The 27,822-nt window shown below is 41.2% G+C and overlaps 1 protein-coding gene across 4 annotated transcripts in view; it reads left to right on the forward strand.

Annotated features, from left to right (window-relative positions):
* Window positions 1-27,822, forward strand: part of LOC125459972 (potassium/sodium hyperpolarization-activated cyclic nucleotide-gated channel 1-like) — a 295,720-nt gene that overhangs the window by 132,091 nt on the left and 135,807 nt on the right. For all 4 annotated transcript variants that reach the window (XR_009446163.1, XM_048546975.2, XM_059648597.1 and 1 more), the window contains one exon: window positions 7,102-7,320. Coding sequence is in view for 3 of the 4 variants with exons in the window: in XM_048546975.2 (XP_048402932.1) it covers window positions 7,102-7,320 (219 nt within the window). In the remaining variant the exon portion in view is untranslated. The remainder of the gene's footprint in view (window positions 1-7,101; window positions 7,321-27,822) is intronic.

The following is a 27,822-nucleotide window of genomic DNA, read 5'->3' on the forward strand; positions in this document are numbered from 1 at the left end:
TCAGCCTTCCTGCTCCTCTGATGCTACTTGGCCTGCTGTGTTCATCCAGCTCTACACCTTGTTATCTCAGCTTCTCCAGCATCTGCAGCTCCTACTATCTTTGGAATTAATGAGTTATGTTATGATGTTAAGTTGAACAGACTAGGCTTGTTTACACCAGTTTCGAAGAGTGAGTACTGACATGATTGAATTGTACAAGATTCTCAACAGCATTGACAAGTCAGATGTGAAAAGCTTGCTTCCTTTTGTGGATGAGTCATGAACAAGGGGGTATGGCTTAAAAAAAATGAGAGGTCACCCATTCGGAGAAGAGATGAGGATTTTTTTTCTCTCACAGGGCATTGAAAAACTTTGGAACTCTGCCTCAGAGTGATGGAGATGGAGTTCTCGGATTATTTTTAAGACTGAGATAGATATATTTTTGTGAGGCAAGGGGAATCAAAGATTATTGGAGCTCGATCAGAATGTGGAATGTGAAACACAAACAGATTGCTTCTGATCTTACTGAATGGCAGGGAATGGTCAGGGGGATGAATGATTTATTTCTGCTCCTATTTTGCTTGTTCATAACCATTGGATAGGATTTTCCAGGTGGCAGCATGTCCTATCCTGCTTCCCAAACAGTTGATAGAGAATGTAGCCCAGCTCATACCCATCTAACAGTGTAGGGGAAGTGTGCAGCTGTTACCTGACATGTTAAATACTAGTTTGGATCCTGACAAATGAATGTGTGCCAATTAATTTCTATGCCTGATTTTTGTTTTCCTTGACACACACTGCATTCAAGCTCAAGGATTAACCATAGAATCCCTATAGGGGATGTAAAAAGGGTGGAGGTGTAGCACTGTCAGTTAAGGAGTCAATGATTGCAATCAGGAGAGATGATCTTTTGGAAGGGCCTTCAAATGAGGCTTTGTGGTTGAACTTAGGAATGTCAAGGAGGCGATCACTTTACTGGAAGTGTATTATAGGCTGCCAAAAGGTCAGTGGGAAACAGAGGAGCAAATATATAGACAATTCACAGAAATGTGTAAAAGTAATAATTAGGTAATTATACTGGAGGATTTTAACTTTCTCAACAAGTCATACTATTAAGGGTTTAGAGAGGAAGGGTTTCTTGAAATGCATCCAGGGAGATTTTTTGTATCAATATCTTGAAGGCTGAAAAAGGGAAAGTGCAGTGCTGGATCTGGTTCTGGGGAAAGATGCTGGACAAATGTTTGATGTGGCAGTGGGAGACCATTTAAGCAAGCGCGAACACAACAGTGGCATTGTCCAAATTTGTTATGGATGTGAAGAAAAGTGGCCTGAAAAAGGTGGCTGTGGGAAGGCAGTTTTTATTCAAATAAAGCATGGAGTGGCTCATGTTGACTGAGAACAGCTCCTTGCGGGTAAGTCTAAAGTGGACGGGTGGGCTCATTCATAAAGGAGCTGAGGTTCAAAAAAGTACCCTTTAAGTGAAAATATAGGGAGCCCTGGATGGCCAGGACAATTCAAGACTGGATGAGGGAAAAGAGAAAGGCTTTTAGTCAGTCCAAAGAGAGCAATTCACCTGCAGTCTAGAGGAATACAAGAAGTGCAAAAGGGAACTTAAGAAAGCAATTAGAAGAGCAAGAAGGGGGCATGAAAAGTAGACTTGCAAACAGGATTAGGGAGAATCCTAAGATATTTTATAAATAAACTAAAGGGAAGGGGTTAACCAGAGTGGGAGTATGAACTATTAAGGACTAAGGAGGCAATCTGTGTTTGAAGCTGCAGGATATTGGCTGGATGTTAAACAAATACTTCACTTCGGTCTTCACTCTAGAGGTATTCACTGACATCTTCAACCTCTCCCTCCTACATGCTGAAGCCCCAACTGTTACAAGAGGACCACCACCATCCCAGTATCTTAAAAAACGCATGCACTGTGCCGTAGCATATAGATATAAATAGCAAATGGAGTTTAATATAGACAAGTGTAAGGTTTAGCATTTTGGAAAATCAAATCAAGGTAGGAGTTTCATGGTGAATGGTCGGACCTTAAGGAATGTAGTGGAACATAGGGACCTTGGAGATTAGCTGCAAAGTTCTCTGAAAGTGGAGTCACAGGTAGATAGGACAGTGAAGAAAGCTTTTGGCACACTGGTCTTTATCCGTCAGGGCATTGAATATAGAAGGTGGGAAGTTATGCAGTTGTACAGGATGTTGGTGAGACCGCACTTGGAGTATTGGGTTCAGTTTTGGTCACCTTGCTATAGGAAGGATATTTTTAAACTGGAAAGTGTGTGGAAGAAATTTACAAGGATGTTGCCAGGTCTCATGGGACTGAGTTATAAGGAGAGGTTGGATGAGCTTGGACCTTTTTCTATAGAGTTTGGGTTACTGACGGGGTATCTTATAAAAATGTATCCGATCATGAGAGGCATAGATTGGGTGAATGTACTCAGTCTTTTTCCCAGCGTTGGGGAATTGAGGACTGGAGGCCATCAGTTTAAGGTAAGAGGGAAAATAATACATGGAACCTGAGGGGCAACTTCATTTACACAGAGGGTGGTAAGCATTTGGAATGAGCCGCCAGCGGAAGTGGCTGAGGTGGGTATATTAACAACATCAAAAAGGCATTTGGACAAAAAACATGGAATGGTAAGGTTTAGAAGGATATGGGCCAAGCGCAGGGAAATGGGGTTAGTGTGGATGGACATTTTGGTCGACATGGACCAGTTTGAGCTGAAGGGTCTGTCTCCACAATGTAGGAATCTATGACTCTCTGACCCTGATGTCGTGTGACTTCTGACCTTGCTTAAATATTGTTATAGGTCCCACGTCAATACTTCAGGCAGCAAGTTTCTACCCAAACCGCCGACCCACAGTGTGAACACTATTCCTTAATTCCTTAAAACCCCTCTAAACATCCTGCATACTACCTTAAATCTATGCCACCAATTACTGACCCTGCTAACGGGAGAAATTTCTTCCTACCTTCCCTATTAATGCCCCTCATAATTTTGTACGCATTGAGGAAAATAACCCTAGCCTGTGTAGTCTCACTTACTGGCTGAAATGCTGTTTTATGGGCAACATACTGGTCAATCTGCTTTGCATCTTCTCCTGTGCAATCACATCCTTCCTATAGAACTGAAACTGCACACAATGTTCCAGGTGTTTTCTAGCTAATGTTTTATGCAGCTCTAACATAACATCCTTACTTTAGATTCATTCCTTGACTAACTCAGGTAAGAATGACATATGCCTTCTTAACCGCCTTATCTACCTTCATGCTGCCTTCAAGGATCTAAGTAAAAATGCACTAAGGCCCCTCAGTCCTCTGTAAACTCTACTATCATACCATTAATCAGATAATCTCGTGTCAGTCCTAACAAAAGGCATCATCTCACACTTTCCTGGAGTGAATTCAGTTTGCCACTGTTCTGTCCATTGGACCAGCCCGTCCAGACACCCTGTAGTCTAAGGCTTTCCCTTTCATTACTTACCACCCATCCATTTTTCTGTGTCATCTGTGAAGAAACTGATCAAACCTCATATATTGATATTTAGATCATCAGAAACAATAAGCGATCCAGCATCAAACCGTTCCACTGGACATAGGCTTCCAGTTATGAAAACAACCTTTGACCATCTGCTTCTTGCTACTAATCTAATCTTGGATCCAATTTGCTAAATTGTTCTGGATCCCATGATTCCTTGCCATCATGACCAATATCCCATGCAAGACCTTGTTAAAAGCCTTACTGAAGTCCATGAAGACTGCATCAATCCTCTTCTGCAAACCTCCTCAAAAAATTCACTCAAATATGTGGGACACAATTTTCCCCTCACATGCTAACCAGTTTTTATTCATCCTTGCCTCTCCAAGTGGGATTAATTATGTCCCTCAGACTTTTTATTCAACCGTTTCCCTATTCCTGAGGTTAGGTTCATTTACCTGGAGTTTCCTGTTCACCCTTACCACCCTTCATGAATAATTGTACCACATTAGCTGTCCTCCAGTCTTCGAGCAGCACTCCTGGACAGAACATTCTACATTCTGTTTTATTCATCTGGCTTCTATGATTCTATGAAAAGGCTGTCCTGGATACAATATCCCCTCTAAACTGCATGGCTTCCATATTCTGGAAATTAAAATCTATACTATTATTCCCCTATAATTTTTACCGTTCTTACAGTTTTACCTATGTATCTGCCCTTCTATCTCTCACTGACTGTTTGGGGCATCTATTGTACAGTCCCAGCATTGTGAATTCCCCCTTTTTACTTTTAGGGTCTGTGTACACAGCCTTAATTGTGGTTCCTTCAAAGATATCATTTAAAGCTGCCGTCCTGCACCGACTCTTCAGCCACACATTCACCCACTCTCTGTTCCTATATACATGAGCATATGGCACTGGGAGTAATCCAGAGATTACAACCTTGAAAATATCACTTTTCAATCTGTTACTTGGCTACCTTAATTCTTGTTGCAGGACCTCATCTCTATTCCTGCCGATGTTATTGGTCTCAGTGTGAATCTCAGTTCCAATCTGTTGATCTTATGCTGTGCAACCATTCAGTGGCATTCATGTGAGAAGTGAGACAATCCAGGAGTCACATCTGCAGCTGCAGAAATCCCTGTCTATACCCCTCACTGTTGAGTCTACTACCACTATTCCTTGTTCTCCTTCCAGTTTGTGCAGGCAACTGTGACTGTACTCCCCAGAGGAACTGTCACTCATATTGTTTTTCAACAGAACAAAATTGTTCTTGAGTAAGATGCACTTTGGAGCTTTCCTGACTACCTGCTCGCCACCTTTCCTCTAACTGATGTGCTCAGTTCCTGACATTTTCCTGAGACATGGCAGGCATTGGAAATGTGTCTCCCATCATTGTGGGCAGGGACCTGGACATCCTCCTGGAGGGGATGGTACAGGCACAGGACATCTTCTTCTCTCAGCACCACAGAGAAGACCACAACACCAGACCATGCCAGTCTGGTCCAAAGATGCCACCTGAGTCAGTGCAGTCTCATCTGTCTAGAGAAAAGCAAAGTAATGTAGGAAGAAGGTCAATGACCTTCTTGACTTTGCCATGTTCTTCTGTCTGAAACTTTACTTTCATTCTGTCTCTACTACTGTACCCAGCTTCCTCTAAGGCCTGAGCTCCAGCAATCTCATTATTACAATCTGCATTCTCCCTCACTCACTGTCATCCACCCCAACCCCTGCCATCAATAGCCCTGTATGCCCTCTGCACTGCCTACTCACTGCCTTGGGACACTTTATCTTTGCTGCATCACCCACTTTTGTTGCCCTTAATGCTGCCTCTCATTCATTCTGGGAGGAAAGCAGCTCATAATAGGGAGGAAAGAGCCAAGACCGGTGGTGAACTATCCTATGTTCAGCTCCTCAGTCCTAAATGGAAAATATCCATCCTGTGATCACCCTGAGCAGCTGACTGAGCCCCTGGACTGGAATCGGAGACTGCTCTTAGCTAATTGTGCCTGCAGCCCCAACTGAACGTCATGTCAGTGATACTGGGAACTACAGATGCTGGAGAATCCAAGATTATAAAGTGTGATGCTGGATGAACACAGCAGGCCAAGCAGCATCTCAGGAGCACAAAAGCTGACGTTTCGGGCCTAGACCCTTCATCAGAGGGTCTAGGCCCGAAACGTCAGCTTTTATCCTCCTGAGATGCTGCTTGGCCTGCTGTGTTCATCCACCTTCACACTTTATTATTATGAAGGTTATGTCACTTGACTTGACTGAGAGCTGCTGACAGCTATGTCAAGGTTCTGGTCTTTGTGTCTGTTGTAAATGGCAAGGCAAAACAATATAACCCTGGTATCTTTGTCTGAAGAAGCAAAACACAAAAGGAGGAAGCTAGGTAATGCAAGGCAGGGGGCAGTGGGCACCCTGAAAGCCTCAGGATGAGTGAGTGCTATGACTGTGAATGAAGAGTCTGCAGATGCAGCCCGGTTCAGCCCATGAGCTGGGTGCATGTCTCTGACTGCACATTGTCCTTGTTGCAGTACTACAACGATATTTGCCAGTACAGCCTGAGGTGCAGCATTGAAGTGCAGAGCATCGTCTAAGTGGATCATAGATGAGGGGTCTTAGAAGTCTGCACCATGTTGGATGCCAGGGTCCATAGACAGGGACGTGTGTGTGATTGGTGGCTGGGAAGTGTACCCTGAGGTATTGGTGCCTGGTGTCCAACATGGAAAATCCTCAGAGCAAGCAGTGAGCTGAAGTCATCAGGTAATACTTGTCCTGAACCCCATGTGAAAAATTCAGTTTTTAGTTTGGTCAGCACATTCACTAGGATAGTAAACTGCGGATTAATGATGCAAGACATACCATTACTAATGTGTTTAGCGACCCAACTTAATGGGCAACTGGCTGTTGCCTCACAAGAAACTGGCCTCACAGTTCAGTAAATGTTAAAAAGCTGTAGAGAGTAGCTCCCAACATCAAGATAGGCCATACCAGACTCCTTACATTGTTCTGCCTCAGACTTTGCCATTGCCCATGTTGCTGAGGCCCCTATAAGATTCCGTACTAAGTTTTAATGAATCACTTGTTTTCAATACTACTTTCCATATGCATAGATTTTTAGTACTATCATCTACACATATATAATCTTTTCATATATTTTGAATGATATGAATATTTATGTCTCATCTATTTAGATTTTGTATCTTTACATTATTCATTTAATTAACTGTATGATCTTATATAATATTAGATTTCTGGTAGTTACCTAATTATCTTCTTGTCCAACTGTCTGACATTTCACTTGCTGGAAGGTAGTCTCTGTAAAGATTGAAGACCAACTGATTTGCAGAGGATAAAAAATGAGATATGCAGTAAAGATGTAAAAGTGGGATGCAGAATGTTACTAACAGACTATTCTGTGAAAATCAGAATCATAAGCAAAAATACAAAGCAGAGCAGAGTGTAAGAGTCTCTGAAGACCAGATAGTTGCTCTCAGGCAAAAAAGAAAATTTAGCAAATTGATGTGTCAGGAGCTAGTGATCCATTACACTTCTAATAATAAAATAGAAAATGAAGTCTTTCAGAAGGTTTTGCTGACTGGCTAATTCTGTTTTTCTTTTTGTGCAGAATGATTCATGGGGGATGCAGTATTCATATGCACTGTTCAAAGCTATGAGCCATATGCTTTGCATAGGCTATGGAGCTCGGGCACCAGTGTCTATGTCTGATCTCTGGATAACCATGTTGAGCATGATAGTGGGCGCCACGTGCTATGCAATGTTTGTTGGCCATGCGACAGCTCTCATCCAGTCATTAGATTCATCAAGACGACAGTACCAGGAAAAGGTATGTGTTCAAACATATCCGCATACATGGATTTGTAATTAGACAATGTCATGGTTAATCCCATCAGCATCTCCACATTTAGCAGTTGTTTTTCGATATTCAGACATGCATAGACCAGGGCACCTAAGTGTACAGGTACACAATGTATTTGTAGGCAACTCAGTGAAGCTGAAATCTGCATACTCATGTATTTCTCACGATCATTTATTGGAGAAACCGATTTTAATTGATGATCTATACTTCACTCACATTCTCACATCCCTCTCAGATCATGGAATATAAATGTAGTGCTTTTGAGAGTTTTCATTTGTTTTATTTGCACATTTGGAGACATAAAATTAGTTCAATCATTACTGTGTACATGGATCAAGCACTAATATATCATCATGTGCTTTGGTTTTAAAAAATCATGATTTATTCCATATGATAAACAAATAAGGTGACTTTAATGATGAAATATTTTAAGTTCAGTTAAAATGTAAAGTTGCCATTGTACTATCAGACCATATAGCTCCTCTTTCATTCGAGAGAGTTGAATGGTGGTGGTTCAGTGTGTCTCTGGTGAGGGGAGAACTTGAGAAGGAGAGTCCTTCATGGTAACCCCAGCTACTGTGGGAACAGACCCAATGCTGCATAACAAACCAGCTGTCCAGCCAACTGAGCTAACCAATTCCTTACCAGAAACAAATTTGCTATATCAAATATGATTGCATCATTTAGTATTGAAAGGGGAACAAAGCAAGACTGCAGAATTAACTTTTCAGGAATGTGGGTAGTTAGCTGGGAGTGGGAATGAGCCGTTTTCAACATATAGTATTTAATTCCTGAAAAAGTGCTTGACGAAACATCTCAATAATGTACCCTGGCTGTACCCAGCAAGCAATCGCAGCAACAACAATAATTATTGGAGGTCACAGCATGGATTGTCCCTTGTTTCAAGAATTGTGCTTGTGACTCAAAGCTCATCGCTGAAGCATAATCCTCAAGGAGTTCAGCTTAATATGTTCTCAACACTGTTATTCTTGCAGGATTTTGAGAATGATATGTTCTACATTGTGTAATGTTGCTGTATTGTAACCTATTCAAATTGTCGCTCATTCATCACTCAGTCCTTTGGAGAATTCCTATTGATCTTTCCTATGCTATAGTATTGTCACAGCAGAAAGCAGCTTGTACACAGTCAGAAACTTTCTGAAGAATATGATCTGAGATAGTTGACAACTGGGTTTGCCAAAATAAACCTAGAAATTGTTGTTCTGGTAATGGCATACAATTTATAACTCATGAGAGATTCCTTCAAAACAAACTGCATATACTTAGTGGAAAATCTTATTCTGCTGCCTCAAAAGAATTAGATTTAATCAGCACACAGAATGGCTAAAGCGAGATGAGAACAGATTTTGACAAATGCTCATCTTTACTAATTTGGGTGAACAGGCCTTTAGAGATGATTTTCACTAGTTTTCTGATGCAAATAATCCACTACTAAATAGTTGTACTTTGGACAAAATCAGCCGCAAATTAAGTATATCACTACAGGAGCTTGTAGTCTAAATTGTCAGTAAGTAAAGAACAGATGTTCTTAATAAACATGAATTAAAATAAATCACAAGTCTTTACGAATAAATTATTCAAGCCCAGTTAGAATTAGTGGCTATGTGAAAGGATAAAATATGCCAGGAATTGAAATGCTAAATTAAATCGGTACATCTGTGGATCAAAGAGATTTCAGTTCAGAACACATTCTAAATAATAACTTGTCTGGTCCTTTGACAATTATGAACAATATTATTTTATACAGCATTATTATAAGCATTCGGGGCTGAACCGAACAATACTTTGGCTAAGAATCATTTTCACCGAGTTTATGGAGAGCTTCTCTCCGTGAGGCTCAGTGTGTTTTCTTGTGCCATCACCCAAACACCTCAGTAATTACCTACCAAACACTGTAGTGCCGTTCTTGACTAATGTTAGCCAGTTTCTACCATTTACTAGCCAGAGGTATACAACACTGCTGGGATATAATGGAATAGACTGTTATCCCAGACACCATCTCTGAAAGACTATTGTGCATCCTGGCAGTCTGGAACAATCCTGTACTTCCCTGACATTGTTGCAGAGAGGAATGATCTTTCCCCAACTACTAGCAGAAAAGGCCACAAGGCCACTAGCCTCCTCTGAGGTTGGCACCAGGATCATTGTGGCCTGAGCTATCTGGAAGAATGCCCTTTACTGGCAGAAGGTTGATTACCTTCTTTGTTCTGCTGTATTTTCGCTCTGTTACTTCACACTCAGTCTCTTTCTGTTACTGCATTCACCTCCCACCTAGACCCATGATGCATTGTTCCCACTATTTCATACAGGATCTTCCCCACTCACCCTCACCCATCTAATCACTCCACACTACCAAACCTTCATGGCCTCTGCAACTCACTCACTTGGGACACTTCACCACTTATCTTCTACTTGCACTAACACTAATAGCTGTGCCACCCTCTCTTTTTTTCCTCATTCAATCCCTCCCTTCTCTCAAAGCAGGACAGAACAGCTCCTGTGAGGACAGGGAGAACTGATATGGATGGTGTGGTGACCTAAATTCAGCTCCTCCAGTTCCTACGAGGAGCAGGTCCTAATCCTGACCTCTCCAAACAGCCAATAGACAGTTTTCAAGAACCTGGACTGATAATGGAACTTGATATTGACTTACTATCCTGGGACCCACTGATTGGGAGGCGTCTCCGCTGATACAACTGAGCACTGCTCTGCACCAACTTTGAGACATATTTGTTTGGTTGAAGCACATGCTGCATTAGCTACTGGCACATGGTACACATGTGACAGTGACATAACATGGTGACCTGCAGCAACATGTCCATCCCCTTAACTGGTGACTGCTGACAAGCTGCCTGGCTTTGTGCCTGTGCTAAAAGGCAATGCATGGCAAGGCAAGACAAGGTAGAGATGCTGTGAGTATCCAAGTAGGCGCAAGGTGAACAATCACAAGAGAACCAGCCAGCATCCTTGAGGTGCAGCTGGGTCAACTCTAGGAGTGAAAAGTAAGTGTCTTGCAGCAGCTTTAATAATAGTAAGCAATGCTCCCTGAAATGCAACAATAAAATACAAAAGAGTGCAATCAGTAGTTTGGAGTGTGCCAGGATGTTACAGAGAGGCAAGCCAGCTGCCCTGTAATGTTAGTGCTGCGTGCCCAAGATGATCGTGAAGAGTAGGCAGTGAGCTGGAGTCACCAGTACCCACTCTGACTTGCATGTCAGGCATTTCAGTATCTGATTTCTATCAATCCCACAGTAGAATTAACAGTTGATGAGCAGATCAATGAGGTGACATTTCCAGTTAATAAGGGCACTGACATGCAATAATCCCCATTCATAGCTGTCTCATCAAGAGTCTTGAATTGATGTCTAGACCTTTATTGGAAAATGCAAACAGTTGCTCCTGACATCGAGAATGGCCTCAATGATCTCCTCACATAATTCCTCCAGACTCTGCCTGGAATGCTTTTCTCAGATGACTTCTTTTCTTTAGCAATGCAGTGTTTATTACTTGGTATTTTGCCTCATGAGTTTAAATGAATAAGAAATACAGGCCCACATTGAAAACTGGTATTGAAAAATGGCTGAGATTAACAAAATTAGAAAAGGGACACATGCTCACAGTAAATACATGAAACAAGAAGCTATTACATTATCTTGCATTTCTAATGATTAAGTATCGAGAATTGTACAAGAAGCCCCTTCAGCTGAAACTTGAAGGATTTTCAGCAATTAAGCAATGATAGGGTTGAAAAGACTGCAGGTCGATGTAAATTGTGCGATAACTTTGTCAGTTCAAATTACTTATTTGTGAAGAGGAAAAGTTATTAATACATTAATTAATATAAATTGTAAGTAAGATGTTTTATTTGTGCTCTTAGGATAGAGGTTGGAAACATTTAGAAGTGCATGGATTTGCTTGTCACTTGATATTTTGCTCCTGGGTGACTCAACGGTTGTTTATTAATTCACTAAATTATTACATTTAAACAATGACATTTATGTGGGAGAAGAGTAGAGTATAATGGTGGGTTTACAGTCAAATGACCTCAGCTTTGAAATTTGCAGAAATATAAGCCCTGATTTAGAGTGAGGTCAAGCATCAACCAGAATTTTTTTCTGTCATTGTAATGGAATTGTAGTGGAATCAGTGTGACTGCAAGAAGCTCAGGGAAATGAAGACCTAAAGATTCTTTTTAGCACTTGAGCTCCTTTATGCTCTCAAGAAAACAAAAAAATCTTTCAAACCTCCTCTGAGCCTACTGATTCTTGGCACTAAACTACTGACAGTTAAGATGGCAGTTGAAATCTCCTAGGATGTAGCTTCATGGTGCTAGGCCACCCCCTTAAACAATATCTGCCATGAGTTCTGGCAAGTCAGATCAGGCAAACTGCTCCAGCAACATCCAAGATGCAGTAGTCTGCAGCCAAGTCTTGGGCATTCAGAAGCCCCAGATGTGAACATTTCAAGGGCTCCAAATAAACAGCAGCCTTCTTCAACTTTGCTGACACCAATAGGAGATAATAACAGCAGGGTGTTAGGAGAACACTTCGAAGGAAAGCAGGATTTGTGAGTCTTTTTCATCGGAAAGTGCAGAGGTTGATCACTGAATTCAAACTGCATATTATGTTTACTACTGAACTAATTATCTCAATTAAATTTGGCAATTTGGTCTGCAGTGTAATTTAATTGCATCTTCTCATTTTGCATTGTGAGAATGTTTGTGATTTGAAAGTTGTGTAAATTGGCAGTTTTTAATCTAATGGAAGTGGTGATCAATAGAATAATGATAGTAACCAAAGCAACTTTCCACAATTTTAAAAGACGGAGTGAACAACTTAGTGGAACCCCTGAATTTGCTGATCCATTGTTGGCTGTTCTGTACATTATTGGAATGGCCTTACTTCTTTTGATACTTCCTTTGTTCTCCGTTTGTTTGTTAATCCAATGTGAAGAGGATTGGTTAGCTAGGTTGGTTGGCAGGTGAGGCACCCTGCTGTTATTATCAAGGAGCATGAAGGGGGCTGGATGCAACTTGGCAGAAGGCATGACAAAAAGTTTCGCGGACACTCACCAACGATTAGGCATTTAGCTGCAAGCAGGGCCCAGCACCAGTTATACCTTAAAGGCTATGGCCCAAAGCTAATCCCTGCTAGAATTTTTGGACCATGTGTAACTTGGGAAGCTCGCTTACTAACAGGAAGTTTAACTGTGGCTCTTAAGATGATCAACAGCATTAGCATCTTTAAACCTCTGGATTTCCCTCCAGACAAGGGAGATGAAAAGGAAACAAATCCATTCTGTTAAAGAAAAGATTTATAATTAAAGGAACTCTGAGTGGGTTATAGATCACAAAGAAAAGCCAGGACCTAAAGAGGACAGGAAAGGTGAGTGTTATCACTCATTCCCACCCCAAATCCCACAATCTGCCTTGCCCAATATTCCCCTCCACGGATTTCCCCAGAACAACGAATTATATAAATCCCCTCATTCCTGCCTCTCCAGACCCCCCTTGTCTGAACAGCCTGCAATCATACCACCTTTACTATATTGGTCTCTCTGACCGTTGCCTCAAAGTCACCCTGCTTAAACATTGCTGTCCCTTCCTGTCTACACAAACTAATGAGAACACTCACATATCTCTAATTTCTCTCCTTGCATGATGAGAGAACACTTAACATGTGGCACAAATTCAGGAGTGGAATTATTTGTAGCAGCCCTTCAGTGACAGACATTGTGACAGCCGCAGGAAATGTGTGCCTACTTTGTCCACTTGGTGCATTGCTGACCAGACATGATGGGAGATCTCATTCTCTGCTTATGGGTCATGCCTCCTTCCAGCCGACTCTCAGTGCCCATTCGATCTCTCCTGTTTAGAGGCATATGGCTGAAGAAAAGCTGGTGTTGCTGTTTTCCTTGAGGCTTGTGAGCCGTTGATGGCCATGTGGCTTCTGCTCTCGACCTTATCAGAAATAGAAGGTAGAGTTACAGAAGCTGAAATCCAGATTTGAGGATTAATAGAAGTTTTACTTTCCATTTTAAGTATCTTAGTTATTTAATATATAGGTCCAAATGGGGTTCCCCAGTTATCTTCATTCAGCCCTGTCAAAGCCAGGAAGAGACTGGAATAAAATCAGGATTCTAATACTACAAGACTTTCATTTAAATCCAACCCAAGCTCATCTTACCTGGAAAATAAAACCTAAAGTATCTAGAAGTAACAGAGGTGTTTTTAGAGATGTTGTGGTGAGTTCCTGGATATGGCCACGATTATTACTGCTTTCTCACATGGAGATCGCATGAATAGGTGATTGCTCCACAAAGAAACTCCCACAGCCCTGATAACAGCACTGTCAGTGCCTTTTGGTTAGCATCACAGGCGAAAAAGATGGAGCAGAGCACAAAGAGAGGGAAGGATCTGCACAATGCCCTCTGTCAGGTGGGAGTTTGACTCTTCCATACTTCCTACCTTTGTATGCTCAAGTGAAGGGGAAAAACTGTGTTTGGACAGTGTACCCAATGTGGTTGAATAGTATATGGAGACAGAATGTGATGGCTGTCTGACTGACATCATTGGAAGGTGGCTGAGGGTAAAGTGAAGTATCTGGGTGTTATATATTGAATGCTGAGGGTAGAGTGATGGGGGGTGCAGTACGAAAGCTTAGTGGTGAGGACAGTAAGGGATTAATTGGCTCTCTGTGTGACATCAGCACCTCCTTGTGGCATTGCTACTTGTGCTCGAATGGAGTTGCCAGGAATTTCAGTTCATGGCCAACAGTTCTATTCCTTTCTGAAATGTCCTTGAGGGCCTCCTGTCCACATGCTGGCCTCCAATCCCAGCGATCTAATGTGTCTTTCCTCTTATCCACTTCCATCGCAAGGGCCTTCAGCATAATATCCTTGACCCTGGGACCCTCCCTCTGCTCTCGAGCTTTTCTTTGAGAATTGCAGCAAAAGTATTCAGTACCAAATTCCTGTAATTGTGCAGTTTTACTTCAAGTCAGACAGACTGCCTTTAAGGACAGGAGCAAATACAGAAGTTGCTGGAAAAGCTCAGCAGGTCTGGCAGCATATGAAGAAAAATCAGAGTTAACGTTGCTAGTCCATTGACCCTTCCTCAGAACAGAGAAAAGGTCACCAGACCCAAAATATTAACTCTAAAATTTCTTTACTGGTGCTACCAGACATTATGAGCTTTTCCAGCAACTTCTGTTTATGTTTCTGATTTGCAGCGTCTGCAGTACTTTTGGTTTTTAAGACCAGGAGACTGTTTGCACTACATGTGATTAGCACATGCCACTCAGATCACTGTTAAGTGCAGAGACAGTGGGAAGCATGGGAGCTATTTGGCTCAATGCTGCCATTGTATAAGTGGCAGATGTTGCCCAATTTACTTGCTGCCTACTTTTGCCAGAATTGGTGTGGGCCAGTTACAAATCATAAGCCCTGCACCAAAACATCTTAGTCTTAGGTGAACACCAGAGACATTTCCAAAATAGCACCCCCAAGCATTTGTAATGCATAAGCCAGCCTCCAAGTTGCAGGGAAGGGAATTGTACTTTAAAAAGCTAAGGAAAGTCAATAATGGGGAATTATTTCCACTGGCTGTCAATGAGGCACCTGTCCGCATTCCACCTTATGAGATGATGTTTGCCCGTCAGTGGCTAACTGTGTGTTAAGCCTGGTCTGATATGACTCAGAAATTCCAGTCTGGGATATCAATGCCTGCCACATTTTCTGAAGAGGCAGGCAGTGAGTTGAGGAGGTGCATGATTCACTGAACTGTCATTTCTCTGCACCTTCTTCCTGGCCAGCTGGGCTGTTCATTTTGGCTCAGTTCTTCTGACATTCTTCCAAATGGTCAGCTTCCAATGGTCACAGTCATTGGGGACTATCTCCTAGTTGTTGGAGTCAATGTCCTTCACCTAAAAATCCTCCTTGTAAGTGGCATTGTAGTGAAAACATGGGCATCCAGCAGGTCATAACTTTGAGGGAAGTTTATCCTCTTAAAGGTCTTTTGGGAAAATGACTCTCACTTATCTCATGAATATATCTGAACTCATGCAAAAAGTCGTTGACTTTGTAATGAGTGTGTGCTACTAGAATTAGCACTCTTTAGAACCTTTGAAGTGATGACTTTGGATTGCCTATTGATGCCAGGAACATGCCTGAGCCAGAGAAGTCGGAAACTGTTGAGCCAGATCTACTGCCTCGCATATGTTACAAAATCAGAAGTCACACGACACTTGGTTATCTTGTTCGGGTGAAGGAGAGTGTTCCGAAAGCTTGTGATTTCAAATAAATCTGTTGGACTATAACATGATTTCATGTGACTTCTGACCTTGTCCAACCCGGTCTAAAACTGGCACCTCCTCATCATAGCATATATTGTCCTGGAGTCATTGCTATAGAGGTAGCACAGATGCTAAAGGATTGCTGACAGTTTGGACTTCTCAGTTAGGCTGACTATGTACAATAAATTCTTATTTGGCATGGATGCAACAGCTGTAGTTTTTGGAATCCCTGTGCTGATTTCAGCATCAAGCGACAAATTACAGATAATTGTGGAGTTGAGATCCACCATGTTATCAATGAGCTCCAGTGCCACATTGTCAATGCAATGTAACAATATCTTGAGCCATGTTATTTATCTTCCTGATACTAATGACCAAAACCAAGCTACTTACAGGCCTGAGAAGGTGTCTGCATTTGCTGCCGTAGGTACTTCTCAGTTTGACGTATTAGTGTGGCATCATCAGTACTGAGCATCTCTCTGCTGAGATTTTGGTGCATTTCAGTCATGAATTTAAGGTGAGCAGTGCTAATCAGCTTTCCATTCTGGCATTTTAATAAACACCCTCTGGAGCTGATTTGAAGGTGATCGTGAGACAGCAGCCAAGAGAAAATCACAGAATGCCAGTGCCTGAGCATAACCCTGTTTGGCCTACTTGTGAATCTCAAAGAGCTCTGCCATGTTGCCATGGAAAATGGAGATGATTAAGAAACTTCTGTGGAGCCACTATTTTCTTCAATAGAAAATATGAAATGTAAGCAGACACTTAGCAGATGCTTAAAGAGGAAAGTTAAAAGTATTTTTTGTTGCATTGTCAGGGAAGGAATGATCACAAGTTACTGTTGAATCTGAGACAGTAGGAACTACCAATGTTGGAGAATCTGAGACAACAAGGTGTAGAGCTGGATGAACACAGCAGGCCAAGCAACATCAAAGGAGCAGGAATAGCTGCTTTTTCTGAAGTGTCCAGACCCAAAACGTCAGTTTTCTTGCTCCTCTGATGCCGCTTGGCCTGCTGCGTTCATCCAGCTCTACACCTTAATATCTACTGTTGAATCTGAGTTACTTTAAACATTTAAGAATAATTTAAAAAATAGTTTATAAGGAATGAATATTGACATGGGACTGGAGTAAATTGTTCTCTTATAGTGCTACAGGATCAGAGACAATGAGTTGAATCCTCTCATTTCTGAACTTATAAGAAATTGTCCAAGCAGGAATCAATAATTTGACAACCATTGGAAATGAAAACTTTGTACTTGAGGTATTTAACTTGGCTGAAAATCTATTTTGCTACACATTTGTCAGTTTAAAATTTATGCCCGATATAATTTATTCACTACTTCCTCAGTTTTCAATTTAAATAGGTTAACGAGGTAAAATATTCAGGACTTGTTGCCAATTCAAGTGATTTGACAAAAGTAAAAGCACATTTTCAAAGCTGTTATAACATCAGTGGTTAGTGTTATAGGTGCATAATTACAATTGAGAGCAGATTTTAACCTATTACAAGCCTGTTAAATAAACATTAGTCAACGACATTAAATAGCTGTTATTCCCAGTAACTTCACAAAAGGCTGAGTTTCTGTACCTTGAGATTCTAGTAAACCAAGAAAGACTGAAATACCTGTCTCTATGCTCATGAAATCAGTGAAGCTCATGTATCTGTAATGCACGATCCCACATCTTATTGATGCAGTGGAAGTCTTTCATCTGAACATAATGGTGAGACAATTTTCTCATTGCATATGTTCCAATTCAAACACTTGATTGCTTCCCAACAGTAAGAAATGTGAAAATGCCAAGAAAATATTCAGGAATAAAGAATAATTTTTAAATGCTATTTAAGGCATTGGGAAAAAATATGTTTACTTCTTCAAAAATATTTTAACAAGTGACTCTTCTCACATGTGAAATTGTATGGTTTATTCTTTGTTGCATACTCCTATGAGTGATGTTGATGATTTGTGTCACTTGTTTATTCATTCAGCTTTGTTATGCTGGTTGTGCAGTTATTTCTCTGTCTCATTTTGCTGCTTGTCATTAGAATCATCAGCTGCACTGCTCCTCCTGTTGTCTCATCATTAACCTTTTGTGATGGCATCCAAAAACTAAAGTGTTCTTTTTTCTGAAAGGTACTGGGCCACAATAGATATAATATAGGAGTATCAGAGTTTTGAACAAAACACTGGTGACTGCAGGAACCAAATCAGGCACATGGTTGGCTTGCACTGGCGTAGGACACACAGTGGTACTGGAACTCTAGGTGGGAATAATTTACTGTTAGTCTGTGGAGCAACAGGAGATTGATTTGTGGGTCATGAACCCAGTGCCTTGATTGAGCAGCCCACTCAGTTACCCTTTCCCAAATCCCACCTGTAGGTTGCCTGAACAGTTAGAGAGAGCAGGATGATGCAGCTAATTCAGGATTGAAGGATCCTTGCTTAAAAGGGACATGGGCAGCATTCACACTGGCATCAGTGGGTATTATAGTATACTCAAGTGCCAGGAAGAAGAGAGGAAGGCAACTCACGTTAAATGTAATAAATCTGGCTTCTAGTTCATGAGCATGTTCCTGGGGAGTAAGGCTGGTAGCAATCAGGGCCCACAGAGATGACAAGGTGTGGATCTGGAGGAACACAGCAGGCCAGGCAGCATCAGAGGAGCAGGAAGGCTGACGTTTCAGGACTGGAACTTTCTTTAGAAAAATGAAGGATCCAGACCCAAAACGCCAACTTTCCTGCTCCTCTGATGCTGCCTGGCCTGCTGTGTTCCTCCAGCTCTACACCTTGTCATCTCAGTACAAACTGCCAATGCTGCAGTCTATCTCAGGGCCCACAGAGAACTATTCTCTCCAGAGAATGGAAGGACACTGGCCAGCTTCATCAGATAGTTTTGACCTACACAGGAAGTAACTTAGTGACAGACCCAGTGATATAAATGTTTCAATGGCATCCTGAGGTTTGACAAGATGAGTGTCCGATAGCTCTCAACAGAAGCCATCATTCTCTTATCTACTTAGCAGTTTTATGCACAGCAAACCTTTACTCTTCCTAAGCTGAATGCAAACTGCCAATGCTGCAGTCTATCTCAGGGCCCACAGAGAACTATTCTCTCCAGAGAATGGAAGGACACTGGCCAGCTTCATCAGATAGTTTTGACCTACACAGGAAGTAACTTAGTGACAGACCCAGTGTTATAAATGTTTCAATGGCATCCTGAGGTTTGACAAGATGAGTGTCCGATAGCTCTCAACAGAAGCCATCATTCTCTTATCTACTTAGCAGTTTTATGCACAGCAAACCTTTACTCTTCCTAAGCTGAATGCCTTATAAATTCCTTTCTCTCCTACTTCTTCCGTAGCTCCCATCTCAACAGATAGAACCAGCACTCACCAGCGCCTAGTGCCAACATCCTCAAAAGTTTCACTGCAATCCTCAACATCACTTCATACTTCACACTTCTTTCTCTCCACCTTTCCTCATTGGCATGGGCAAAGAGCCAGGCGGAGCAGAGAAATCATGCCCATTCTGATAGAGGAAGTTGCCCTGGAGATTGGGACGGTGGCAACAGTGAAGGCTGTGCCCGTGGAGCAAAGGGTAGCAATCTGGTGAAAAGCATTAGGTATACACAGCAGTATGTGATAGTGAACTGTCACTAACATTGTCACATTGCTGGCACATTAATGGTCATGATTTGCAGTATGCTAACTTGATATCAAGTTTCACCTGCATGCAGTTCTAATGTTTGACTTTTGTCTCCTGCAGTTACATTGCAGAGCCATGCAGGTGATAAGGTTAAAGCAGTGCAGTCCTCAGAAGAAGAGTATCACTGTGAGGAGAGGCAGTCCCATGATCTCTGCATGCACGCCACCTACTTGGATAGATAGACTTCATTGTGCCCAGACAACATGTCCAGATAAGCACATGGCGAGCAACATATCACATGCAATCAGGATCAGGGGCTATGAGGCATAGCAGAAACGGCCATGGAATGCCCCCATTTCTGAGCTCTGCTCAGCTGGACATATATGCTGAGCCTTAGGGAACATACACCGAGTGGGTACTTGACAAAATCTGTCAGAATTTCAAGAAGCAATGTGCACCCTTGCACAAAAATGGAGAAATTCATCTATGGCACTTGTGTCATGATGGCTAAGGCATTTGCATGCATGATGACCTCTATTAAAAGAATAGCCAACATTATTAAGAATCATCAGTTAGTGCATCAAGTAAATTCTGGCCCAAAAAATGGTTTCTTTGTTTAACGGCTTAAGCAAAATTGATCAAAGAGTTTCCTTAGTGACTGAATGTCAAATGTAACTGCAGCCAAATATTCTACACATTCTCAATGGCAGGAAAGTGCAGTGAAGAGAGGGTCAAGGATGGTGACAAGTGAGGGTTTCTCCCAAGATGCCTGGAGGTGACAGCCAAAGGGCTCTTGATACCTCTGACAGAGCCACGTGTGCTGATTGAGTTTGCCCCTGAACAGATGTGGGTAACATCATCTTTGACATGACCTTCATGAGTTCAAAACCCCAGAGGCTGTCCACTATGGCCATCATGTATCAAAGCAGGGAATGAGCAGCCCTCTTCAACCACAAATATAGCATCATATGAGAATGAAAGACAGGACCTGGACTCAGTCTGAGTTGCAGAAAGAATACCACCAAGCACACTGTCACTGTCACATGTGTGATGTTTCAATGAATGAAACGTGATATTATGTGATCTAAAGTTCAAGCTTTCTGACACTGTCTCTGTTTGTCTTGCATTTTCCTCAAGGTCCTGTTGTAGTACAGCTCCTTGTGTGGTGCTTACCTTCTAGTACCTGCTACAATTAATTATTCTTGAATGAAACCTCAGGTAGTAAATGCTAGCAAGCTATATGACCACATTAGACTCTCTTCGATACTGATTCAGTGCCCATACGTAACCTTCCTGTAGGAATTATTAGATAATAATCTAATTAATAATCTCGCTGATTCCTCCTTGCTTCACTTTTTAGCCCAAGGCACTGTAATGCTCCAGTCCAGTCCTGCTCCAGCTAGCATATACTGTCTCAGTGGAAAGTATTCATTTTTTAAACCATATAATGTTGTCGAACCATCCATTTCCCTAACTTAATGACTTTTCTTGATTTTCCGAGGAGAAAAGGAGAATTTCACTGTTAAATTATTTTACAGTAGAAAAAACAATTATCAAATGTAATTGATCAATGCATATTTCGCAACCATGAAATTCAACCTGATTACTTAATAAAGATAATTTGTTAAGAAATAAATGAAGATATTTGTGTCAGATTTAAATACATTCATCTACTAGTATTGCCAACAGGAATTTTTAACATTTTTTCAAAAAGTACATGGTGCAGAAGGAAGCTTAATATAGAGGATGTGGTCGTTGGCTAGTTGAAAGATTACATTGTTACTGTGTTTCTCCAAGCTGACAGTGGAAAAGGATATTAGGACTAACTGAAGCACAGTTATAATCATCAGATTTTTCAAACTGAGTCCATTTATTTCAAGCATCTTAACTGGGTATCAACTTGAGTGAAAGTGAGCTGAGATTTATTGTGCATTAATCAGCAAATGGTGACAGAGCGATTACTCAGTGATACAGAGTATAGTTGAGTACAGAAATGATCTATGGCTTGACAGAACTAAGATATCCTGATGAGGATGTGCTCTTGATCATCGTGACCTTCCTGGATGTTGAAACAAATCAGACGTGCCAATTCCAAAATGTTCTAACAATATTCCATGATCGAGAGATATTATTCATTCACTGAAATGGGGCAAAGGAATTTCCCCATAGTACTGTCCCAGGTCTCCAGAAATATCAATGAATCACAGAATTGTTGCCACACAAAAAGAGGCTATTTGGCCTAACATATCTGCACCAGCTTTCTAAATGGGCAATTAATTTAGAATCATTTTCCCATCTGTAACTCTGTGATTCTTCTAATACCAAGATTACTTCTTTTGCCAACTACTTTAAATCTATACTGTCTTGTGCTTGATCCTTACATGAGTGGGAATAGTTTTACCTGATCCATTCTGTTTAGACTCTTCGTGATTTTAAATACCTCTACCAGATCTCCTCTCGGCCTTCAGTTCACCAAGGAAAACAGTCATAACCTATATAATCCAATTTCATAAATGAAGTTCCTCATCTCTAGAATCATTCTCTTGGACGTTTCTTGCACTCTTACCAATGCCCTCACATCCCTCCTGAGGCTGAATTTGTGTGTTTCATATGTGGCTATGATACCAGCTGATTTTTAACACTGGACATGTCAAATGCCAGACTGAAATATGGTTTGATAGATCTTTTTTTTTGTTTTTCACGAGGTGGTCTTCCCTAAAATACAAACATGCACTGCTGCAGATTCAAGAAAACAGAAGTTTATTAAGCAATGGAAATGGGCATAAAATAAAATAAACTAAACTGTTTACAGATAATACAACTTAAATCATATTGAAACATATTGTAAAGTACAATCTCATTAATCCTCAAAACATGACTTTGTAGTATTCCACCAGAGAGTATTCCCTTCCCTTTCACATCAATATGGCTTAATGTAATTCTGGCTTCAATTGCCTACATTGAGAGTCTGATAGCCTCTTTGTGGAGCCTTCACAGACCTGAACTTAAACCTTCTCAGATTTAAATAACTCCTTCAGTGTTATAACAAAACACTTCTGGTGAGTGCATTTTAAACTATATTCCTTACACTGAGGTAACCTATATCTTAATAGTACAAAACTTCTTCACTTTCTCAAGAGCAACTGTTTACACATTCAGTTACAGTCAAGACTTCTGCCAGCTTCACAAACTGAAAGTAAAAAAACTTTTTCTTTTCAAAGCTATGGGTGTTTTCCCTAACCGAAACAAAGATCAATCCGTGAACTTTTAAACGGAAAACCGAATGTACAGCTGTTTATTTTGCTCACCTCTCAAATTCCCATTAGCCTCTATTGAACTATCTCGCTCAGATTTCTTTGCAAAAATTAATTAACCAAGGCTACAGAAATGCTGACAAGCCATCAGATACATAGAAAACCCATATGCCACTAGTTCGTGATTCAAAAATCCAAAGCAAGTTATATTTAAATAGATCTAACTCAAACATGTTATATTACAAAGTTCAACATAGCATTCTTGCTCAGGTACTCTATGACCCTGTTAACAATGCCAAGGATGCAACTAAAGGTTTGCTCACGTAGTGCCATTATTTAAAAAAAGATATCACGAAAAGTCAGGGAACTATAGAGTGGTGGGCCTGACATCAGTGGTGGAAAAGTTGTTGGAAGGGATTCTGAGGGACAGGATTTACATGTATTTGAAAAGGCAAGGATTGATTAGGGATATTCAACATAGATTTGTGTGTGGGAAATTAGGTCAACTGACAAAGAGGATTGATGAAGTCAGAGCAGTGGAAATTGTCTATGTGGGCTTCAGTGAAGCATTCAACAAGTTTCCTCATGGTAGACTGGTTTGCAAGGTTAGATCACGTGGAATAGTGGGAGAACTAGCCACTTTGAGTGCAAAATTGGTTCGAAGGTAGGAGACAGTGGTGGTGGAGGGTTGCTTTTCAGACTGGAGTCCGGTGACCAGTGATGTGCCACAAGGATCGGTACTGGGTCCACTGCATTTTGTCATTTTTATAAATGATCTGGATGTGAATATAGGGGGTATAGTTAGTAAGTTTGCAGATATCACCAACAGCGAAGAAGGTTACCTCAGAGTAAAGCAGGACCTTAATCAGGTGGGTCAAAGGACCTAGGAGTGGCAGATAGAGTTTAATCTAGATAAATATGTCATGCTACATTTGGGTAGGACAAATCAGGGTACGACTTATACACTTAATGGTAAGATCCTGGGGAGTGTTGTCAAACAAAGTGACCTTGATGTGCAGGTTCATAGCTCCTTGCATGTAGAGTGGCAGGTAAACAGGGTAGAGAAGGAGGCATTTGGTGTGCTTGCCTTTATTGGTCAGTGCATTAGGGATATAGGAGACTTGGAGACATGTTGGGGTCGTACAGTCACTTTTAGAATTGTGTGTTCAATTCTGGTCTCCCTGCTACCTGAAATATGTTGCAAAACTTGAAAAGGTTCAGAAAAGATTTACAAGGATGATGCTCGTGTTGGAGGGTTTCAGCAATAGAGAGAGGCTGAATAGTCTGGTGCTACTTTCCCTAGAGCATCGGAGGCTGAGGGGTGACCTAATAGAGGTTTATAAAATCATGAAGGGCATGGATAGGGTGAATAGTCAAGGTCTTTTCCCCAGGATAGGGGAGTCCACAACCAGATGACATTGGTTTAAGGTGGGAGGGGAAAGGTTTAAAAGAAATCTAGGAGTCTACATTTTCCTGCAAAGTGTGGTGTATGTATGAAATGAGCTGCTAGAGGAAGTGGATGTTGGTACAATTACAATAATTATTGGATATCAAAATGGGCATTTGATTAGGAAGGGTCTAGCGGAATATTGGCCAAATGCAGGCAAATGGGCCGAGATAAATTTAGGATATCTGATTGACGTGAATCTGTTGGATTGAAAGGTCTGTTTCTGTGCTGTACATCTCCATGCCTCTATGACACTGAATGAAATATTAACCACTCTTTCAACTTTTCCTTCCGATGTCAATGACTTCTATGCATATAAGCAAGTTTTTTCAGATCCTGCACACCCTATTTTTATGCTGCATATTGCATTGCCTCTATACATTCTTCTGACCAAAATGATCTGCTTCTCATTGTTGGTGTTCTCGTCAACAGTGTAGGGACCACAACTATTTAAATTACACTTTCATGTTGTGTTCAAAGGAACTGGGGGCATTGTTGCTAAGTTTTCAGATGACACAAAGAATAGGTGGATGGACGAGCAGTGTTGAGGAGGAGGCGAGGCTGCAGAAGGACTTGGATAGGCCAGGCGAGTGCGCAAAGAATGAACAGATGAATTACAGTGTGGAAAAGTATGAGGTTATGATGGAGTTGTAGACTGTTTTCTAAATGAGGAAAGGCCTCAGAAATCTGAAGCACAACAGAACTGGATATCCTAGTTCAGAATTCTCTTCAGGTTAAGGTGCAGATTCAATTGACAGGAAGGTGAATGTAATGTTTTAGTCCTTTCATGAGGTCTAGAACACAAGAGCAAGGCTGAACCTCTGAGGTTGTGTATGGCTCTAGTCAGACTACATATGGAATATTATGAACAATTTTAGGGCTCGTATCTAAGGCATTGGAGGGTGTCCAATACAGGTTGACACGAATATTCCTGGTTATGAAGGGTTTGTTTTGTGAAGAGTGATTGAGGACTCTGGGTCACTCAATGGAGTTCAGAAGGATGGGGGGAATCTGATTGTAACTTACAGAATATTGAAAATGCCGGATAGGATGGAATGGACTTAAGGGCACAGCCTCAGTGTGAAGGGACAACCTTTTAGTACTGATGTAGGGTGAAATTTCTTCAGCCAGAGGGTGATTAATCTGTGGAATGCATTGCCACAGGAGGTTGTGGAGGCTAAGTCATTGAGTGTCTTTCAGACAGAGATAGATTGCTTCACGCTTAGTAAGAGGATCAAGGGTTATGTGGAGAAGGCAGGGGAATGGGATCAGTTGAGATCAAATGGCAGAGCAGACTTAATGGGCTGAATCATCTAATTCTGCTCTTATAGCTAATGGACTTAGGGTCTTTACCTGCTGTATCAAGGAAGTGCTTGAAATATACTCTGTATTCCAAGTCTGGTTTCATTGTCTTTCAAAGCTGGATAGTGTGTTGATGGGATTTCATCTTCCAACTTGTGACACGATCGTACAAGTTTTTCTTCATTTAGGTATTGGTTGTGCGCAACACTGGCTAGGCCAACATTCATTGCCCGTCCATAATTGCCAGGAGGGCAGCTAACAGTCAGCCATGTTGCTGTGGGTCTGCAGTCACATGTAGACCAGACCAGGTAAGGATGGGTAGTTACCTTCCTTGAAGACATTAGTGAACCAGATGATTACTTTTTCCAACAATCAACAACAGTTCCATGGTCGGCATTGTACTCTTAATTCCAGAACTTTGTTGAATTCAAATTCCAACATTTACTTGATGAGATTCAAACTCAGGTTCCCAGAACATGACCTGGATTTCTGGATTAATAGTCGAGTGATAATACCAGAAGTCAATCACTTCCATCCAAGTGTGAATTAAAATAGGAGAGTTCTTGTGGTACAGTGGTAGCGTCTCTAAGTCAAAGCCAGGAGCTCCTCATTGTCCTCAATAATCCAATATTTCAAATATTTCAAACCTGCCTGTTTTAAATGAGTGTCCCCTTTATTCTAAAATTATGTCCCCTAATTTGAGATTCCCTCACTGGTGGAAATATCTTCTCAACATCCACCCAGAGAAGCCCCTTAAAACTGTGTCTGTTTCAATAAGCTCAAACAGGTTGGTCTTCCAAACTTTTGTGAATAAATCTAACTTGTTCGGCTACTATTGATAAATCAATCCCTTCATCCCAAGGATCAGTCGAATAAATCATTTTGAACTGGCTCCAATGCCAGTATATCCTTTCTCAAGTGCTGGGACCAAAATTGTGCACAGGAATCAACAACACACTGAACAACTGTCAGAATATTTCTCCATTTTCTTTAGCTGTAACCCCTAGCAATAAAGGTCAAAATTTCATTTGTCTACTTAATTACTTACAGAACCTGCAGAACTTTCTTATAGATAACTTTTTTTGTATTTGGGGATCGGTGCTGGATCTACAGTTGTTCATCATTTTTCTAAATTATTTGGAAGAAGATATAGGAGGCATGGTTAGAAGTTTGTGGATTGGGTACAATTACAATGTTTAAAAGACATTTGGATAAGTACATGATTACAAAAGTTTTGGAATGATATGGACCAGGAGCAGGAGCGGGAGGGACTAGGTTAATTTGGGATTATGTTCAGCATGGACTGGTTGGACAGAATGGTCTGTTTTCGTGCTGTATGACTCAATGACTTTATGACACCAAAATTGGTGGTATAATGAACAGTGAAGAAGGTTAGCCAGGAGTACAATGGGATTTTGATCAAATGCGCCATTGGACCAAGCAAAGGCAGACAGTGTTTGATTCAGATAAATGCCAGTTGTTGCATTTTGGTAAGCCAAACAATGGCAGGACTTACATAGTTCATGGTAGGACCCTTGACACTATTATAGAGCAAAGTGACTGAGCAGTTCAGGGTCATGGTTCCTTGGAAATGATGTTGCAGTTAGATAAGGTGGTGAAGAAGGTATTTGACATGCTTGCCTTCAAAAGTCAGAGCACTGAGTACAGTCGTTGGGACAGCATGTTATGAGTGTAAAGATATTGGCAAGGCCACATTTGGAGTACTGCATACAATTCTGGTTGCCCTGCTAAAGGAAGAGTGATATTAAAATGGAATGGATGCAAAAAAGATTCACAAGGATGTTACCAGGATTAAAAGTTTGAATTATAAGGACAGGCTGAATAATCTGGGATTTCTTCCCCTAGAGTGTAGAAGGCCGAGGTGTGACCTTATTGAGGTTTGAGAAAATGTAAGGGGCATAAAAAAAGGGGAATAAGCAGCATCTTTTCTCCAGTGTAGGGGAGTCTGAAACTAGAGGGCACAGGTTTAAGGTGAGAGGAGATAGATAAAATGAATGTATACCTGAAAAGCACAATTCACTGTTACCTCTGAGACAGACCACAACAGGAAGACACTATATGACCAGAATCACTAGTCACCCTACCAGACATCAACAACATTTCAGAGAGGACCACAAGACTACTCAGACCCCTAGGCATCACAGTAGCCCACAAACCGACAACCACCCTATGACAGCTACTGACAAATGTAAAGGATCCCATACCCGAAACCAGCAAAATCGGTGCCATATACAAAATACCATGTAAGGGCTGGGAGAAACACAAACACCAAGGAACCACCAAGACACACGACCAATTCTCACTTGTCTCACTACACTTGGACAACGAGGGACACAAATTCGACTGGGACAACAATATTCAGTCATAATCACACAAGCCAAGCAGAGACATGCCAGGGAATACCTGGGAGCTTTATATGAACTCCATCAACAAACACGTTGAATTAGACCATGTGCACAAACTACTGAGAAACAGAACCAGAAGTGG

The sequence above is a fragment of the Stegostoma tigrinum genome, chromosome 1, assembly GCF_030684315.1.
Source record: "Stegostoma tigrinum isolate sSteTig4 chromosome 1, sSteTig4.hap1, whole genome shotgun sequence".
NCBI lineage: Eukaryota > Metazoa > Chordata > Chondrichthyes > Orectolobiformes > Stegostomatidae > Stegostoma > Stegostoma tigrinum.